General features: G+C 41.3%; 1 protein-coding gene across 21 annotated transcripts in view; it reads right to left on the bottom strand.

Moving 5' to 3' along the window:
• Positions 1 to 412: 412 nt before the first annotated feature.
• Positions 413 to 6,000, bottom strand: part of CFAP20DC (CFAP20 domain containing) — a 228,225-nt gene continuing 222,637 nt past the window's right edge. For all 21 annotated transcript variants that reach the window (XM_008519896.2, XM_008519873.2, XM_070576991.1 and 18 more), the window contains one exon: positions 413 to 985. In XM_008519896.2, the coding sequence (XP_008518118.2) occupies positions 873 to 985 (113 nt within the window). In that variant the 3' untranslated portion in view covers positions 413 to 872. The remainder of the gene's footprint in view (positions 986 to 6,000) is intronic.

Raw genomic sequence — 6,000 nt, 5'->3', positions numbered from 1 at the left:
GTGACAGAACCTTAAGGACCACAGGAAGCTGCCTCAATTTCTCCAGGCCCAAGTTAGAGAAGTGGTGAGGTGTGTGGGGTGTTCAAATGGGTGATTTCTTGTTAAATCTGGATCCATCGAGCTAGATTTGGGTCATATTATTAAAATTCAGAGATAATTGGTAAAAAATATTTAAAAAAAAGCAAGCACAGCACTAAGCAGCTTAAGTGATTAACAATGTTGTGATCTTAGGCAAACTTTGGATGAACTATAATGAAATGGAAATAGAGGGCCAGTGCCAATAAAATGTGATCATAAAGTCTGACCAGTTCACCGTGTTTCCTTTCCTAAGAGTCTAAGGAAAGGTAAATGTCATCTAGGAAGATTCTGGAAAAGAAAGTGGGGTAAATAAAAAGAAGCAGTTTGAAAGGTATTCTTCTGACCATCATATTTTATTTTTAATACAAATAGGTAATAAAATAAAAGGTACCCAGATATCTTTTAAACAAGAATACATTTTTGTATATGAAGCCATCATTTACAGATTAACACTGCAAAAGTTTGAATTAATAACTCTTAATTTGTTTACATAAAATTATGAGAAAAACAAAATTATATGTAGAATGAGAACCAACAAATACGAATCAATTCAAAGTCCTAAAATTTTGTCCCTGTATTAATTCCTTCACAGTTCCAAAAAATCACACACATCTACAAAAAGAACGTAGGTGTTCTTAACATTGAACATTATTTACAAAATAAAGTCATCTCTCTCAGTTGCTTTTGACTCCATGGGCCTGCCCGACACACATACTGCAGTGCCAAGTTAAGAGAGTCAGAGTTCCTATCCTGCTCCGCGTTGGGGTGGCCATTCTTTGCCTTGGAACGAGGACTTACACCAACTCGTAGTATTTCCCAGTCTGAGGATCAAAGTAACAGTTCAGACATGGGTCATACAGCAGAGTCAGCACTTCCTCGTCCTCTTCCGCACTCGGGTCTTCCTCACCTGTGGGAAGGGGAACCACAGACATGTTAGCTGCCAGCCCGGCCTGGAATTCCCAAGCTGCAACACCAGAGGGGCAATGAAGCAGGAACGACCCTCTCTCCTGGGAGAGTTTCTTCATGTAGGCAGCATGTCGACGCTGGAATGAAGGAGCGCTGAGGATGTGAGGAGACTCTATACATGCCGAGCAACACAGAGAAGAAACCATGATATCAAGGGGCCAGCTTTGCTATAAAGGATAAGAAAAATGGAGTGTGGAGAGCTGGCAGGGAAGGGAAAGGAGGGAGGGAGAGGGCCAAAGGACTAAAGAGTCTTGCTAATTAGGGTTAGGGAAACTTGAGCAGGATTCAAAACATAATGGTCACATTCTAGACTTCTTCATGGGCCAAAGCTGTACAAATGCAACACAGTGTAAATTAAATGATATAATAAAGAACTCAATCCCCATACATACATCCTAAAAAGGCTACCAAATAAATATGAATTATAATAATAACGTTTAGAAGTATAAGGTACACAAAGCATAGAACACATTTGGAGAACAATGTCAGGTGATCTATAATATTATTGTTGGTAGGAAGATCTGTCAAGTTTGCTGGGAATATGAATATGGCTTGATGGTTTTTTCTTGTGACAGCCATTTAGATGGTCTGGATGAAGAGAACTCCTTCTGCCTAAGTTATTAGCAAATTTTGGTTGGCTTCCAACAAACAGCATGGAATGAAAAAAAATTGTTTTACTAAGATGTTTCCTGAGTACCGTATATGTGTCCAGTGTCATGCTAAGCACTTGGGTACTTGATACCATCACCAGCAAGCGAGTGCCTTCTGAGTACGGAATACTTCTGACAATCCACGTCATAGGAGTTCAGAGGTGGGGAGGGCAAGACTCCCCTGAGCCAGAGAAGATCACAGCAGGCTCAGGGAGGAGGCGGTGATTAACATGCTTCTTTCTTCCTTAGCACAGGCTACTAAGGACCAAAGAAAACCAAACCTTTGGGCTGCGAGCTCACTAGGGTCAGTTTTGGAAGGGCGTGGAGGTGGACACAGAACAGGGCTGGCACATAATAGAGGCTCAGAAAATACTGAATATTTCTTAAAAGCCCATGATCTTAAGCGTCACTGCCCAGAGTAAGGGAAGGTACTGGCGGTGGTCGGACTCCGTCTTACCCAAACAAAATCAGACCAAGCTCATGCACGGCCGCTGCCAGCAGAGTAACAAACCGGAGTTAAGTCCAAGGAAACGGAGCCGAGATGGTAAAGTGGGGGTCTGAAACCACACCACGGCCATTCCTCTGCCCACCCTTCTTCTAACTATCCAAAAACATGCACTATGAGCCTTTCCTGCACCAGGTACTGAGCTAGGTGTTGGGGACGTGAGGATGTAAGAAACAGGCACTGTTCTCAAGGAGTGTGCAGTGACACGCGTGAAACATGAAATCAGCTGACTCTCTCATGAGCCACATGCAGTGCTAGCAGTCCTTAAAAAGTGCAGTTTGGGGCCGGCCCAGTGCCACAGTGGTTAAGTTTGCATGCTCTGCTCTGGCGGCCCAGGGTTTGTGAGTTCAGATCCTGGGCGTCGAAGTATGTACTGCTCATCAAGTCATGCTGAGATGGCGTCCCACATACAAAATAGAGGAAGATTGGCATAGATGTCAGCTCAGCAACAATCTTCTCCAAGCAAAAAGAGGAAGATTGGCAACAGATGTTAGCTCAGGGCCAATATTCCTCACCAACAAAAGAAAAAAGAGTAGAGTGTAACAGAGGAATGATTACATCTGTCTTGCTTACTAACATTTCAACTGGCAGAGCACTCAATGAAGTTTAGAAAGGACTTTCTCATGCAGAAGCTCATTTGAGCCTCATGATCCTGTGAAATAGGCAGGAATTAGCACGCTCATTTACTGCCAAAGTAACCAGGGTCTGTAAAGTGAAACAGCTAATCTGAGGTCACTTGGTGAGTTAGAGGAAGACTCAGGGACGAACTCGGGTTTCCAGACTCTGGCTCAGCTCGGAGCTCTTTTGACCATTCTAGCTCAATGTTTTTGTTAAGAAGGTGATGGAACACATTCAATTGGGAACTATTCTATTATGGGAATTTAAACATGGAAAAGAGTGAAAAATTGTAAATGTGTCCTATGTCTTAAAAAATCAGATTTTGAAACAAAAGAAATTTGATTTCTCACATTTCAAAAACCACGGACAAAGATGAGGGAGTTCATGTGGGAGGGCAGAGGCAAACAGCTCAATAAGCACAAAGGAACTGGGCTTATTAATTCCAGAAAAGAGAAAGTTTGATGGAGGCGACAGCGGCCTTTCTTGCTTCACACAGTATATGAAAGGTGGGAAATGAGTGGAGAGTTAAGAAGATCCTGTGGGGTTCCAGGAGTAAGCAATAGGATCAATGGGTGAAAGTTCCAACGAGCCAGATTTTGGCTCAACATAAGGAAGAATTTTCTGAACATTAATGACCAGAAAATGAAATGTGGACTCTGGGGAGGGTGAAGCAGGGACTGGGGCACCCATTTGCACGAGATTCTGTAGATGAGCCCTTCAGAGGACAGAGGACCAGAGCCAACGGTCCCTGTGGTGCCTTTGATGAGTTTCTGTGACTCTTGGCTGCAATGGCTTTTGGCCTTGAAGTATGACTGAACTTTGCTAACGGCCGCGTTAATAGTGGTAGCTGAGCTGAGAACCCTGCGCGGTTTTTAATTAAGAACAGGAACTCAGAGAAGGCGGGCTGCCTTTCCTTTATTTTCTATTGTTACCTTCAGAGTGGTCCCAGGGCCCTGCCCCCACCCTCTTCCTCTAAGTAGGAGAGGTTGAGAATGCTTTTCAAGTGGCTGTTGCATATCAAAGCTGACCCCCTTTAGGTCACTTCTGCACATCAAAGGAAAGTTTGCATGTCCTTTACTTTCAGATATTCAATCCATCATCCCTTTCATATTTGGGTTTCTTCAGAGAACAGAACAAAATCAGTTTATTAATAAGTAACTACTATGTCCTTTCTATGTGATGGAGCAGTGTAGCTGTGGATGCGACAGTCTGGCTGTGGGCGTGACACACACACACACACACACACACACACACACACACACACGAAACAAAAGCAGCTATTAAGATTAATGAGGCATTAAACTGGGAGTAGCAGCTGCAGAGTGGCTAAGAGCATCCTTGGGTTCTAGAATCTGGAGACTTAGGGGTGGATGGGAGCTCTGCTGTTTACTACCTGAACGACATTAGGCTGGTTACAGGTCATTTCACCTCACTGGATCTTCCTTTCCTCATTATAAAATGGGAATAACAATGCCTATTTCCGAGGGTTTTGTGGAAGACTAAATTGGACACTGGATAATATGCATAGCACAGAGCACAAAGTAGTTGTTCAATAAATGATCATTCCTGTTACTGTTAAGGATAATAACAATAACAAAGCAAATCATGAATTATAAGCTATAACTTTTTTAGTAACTCAGAACAGGAGCATTGATAAAACTTAAAGTACGAAGAAAAGGCATCATAGAGACAGGCAGCATGACATTTAGACAATGGAGTCAGACAGATCTGGGGTCCAAATCCCATTTCTACCACTTCATGGCTGTTGGACTTTGGAAAAACACATCATTCTGAGCCTCAGTTTCCTCATGTGTAAAGTAAGGATGGTAATGGTACCTGTTATTGTACCTATGAGAACTAAATAAGATAGCACTCAGCACACACACAGTGAGTACTCAATAAAGATTGTTGTTATAATCATCTTCATGAAAAACATAAGATATCTGAGATAGACGTGAGAGGGGTGTGTTCATTTATATCTTATTCTCTACCCCAAAACTGTATCGGTTTGATTTTTTCCTACCAAAAGAAAAAAATATAGTCAATATGAATGAAACACAAAACCCACAATTAGTGTTATACAGGACATTACGACGAATTCATCTTTAAACAAAAACAGCTCTCATGCCGAAAATCATATAGTTTTCAAAAAGTAAAACTAATTTTTCCATCAGGTGGCAAGTGAAAACCACACGTCACTGAGGTAAATGACCCTGAGTCCAGCTGCCTCAGAGAACTGCCATCCGATGTCTTGTTTTCACTCCATCAACACACTGGGGGAAACTCTGACCTCTGGCACATAAGAGCTATATGCTATGGAACTGTTTAGTGCATTCTGCGCCTGTATTTTTCAAAAAGATAAAATTTTAAGCTGGTGCTATTAAATTAGAAAACTCAATACATTTTACAACCAGTCAGGAATCTTTCAAGATGAAAATAACCGTTGCAACGGGCCATGGGTCTTTACCACTCAACTGCACAGGGATCGAGCTGGATCCAATTCATTAGGAGAGGTTTTGCTACATGGTGCATATAAACTGAAGCAGTAACTGCTCTATCAGTGCATTTGTTCCAATGCACATCACTATAGAATGGGAACCTCATGCATTATAACCATGGGGCTAAGGCAGGTTTTTTGGTTTTTAGTACGAAAGCTTTAAATGGATGAATTTTAAAACTCTACCAACAACGACATTCGTACAAAAATTCTGTGACATTATGTATAATTTTACATGGAAATAAGTGCTTTAAACTTGCATAAAAGGTTTTGTTTTCATTATAACTTAATTTTCAAAGCCTCCAACTTACATCATTTTGCCAATGCAATCCCTACGTAATGAAATTATAACATCATTAAGCAATTACCACTATGATGTCAGGCAATGGGAAATGTTTTGAAAGGTAATTACTGTGCATGGGTATGGGGCAATTTTCAATTATGTTCTTGGATAGTGCAGAGTTTGCTTTCCCCCAAAATGCTAAATTGCTCTATTTAAAGACTGGCTACAGAAACTCTAAAAGGACAAATTAACAAATAAAACCATTCTCTGCTACCAGACTAAGAGCATCTGGATGGGGGTCCAAATTACATTTTCACTCTTCTCCACATAATAAAGTCATTTCTAGTGAAGTAAAATTGCCTTTCAGGTAATAATCTATTTATAAACTTTCAGCTTCATTCAC

This window comes from Equus przewalskii, chromosome 15 (assembly GCF_037783145.1).
Source record: "Equus przewalskii isolate Varuska chromosome 15, EquPr2, whole genome shotgun sequence".
NCBI lineage: Eukaryota > Metazoa > Chordata > Mammalia > Perissodactyla > Equidae > Equus > Equus przewalskii.
This window is presented reverse-complemented; position numbering and strand designations above follow the sequence as displayed.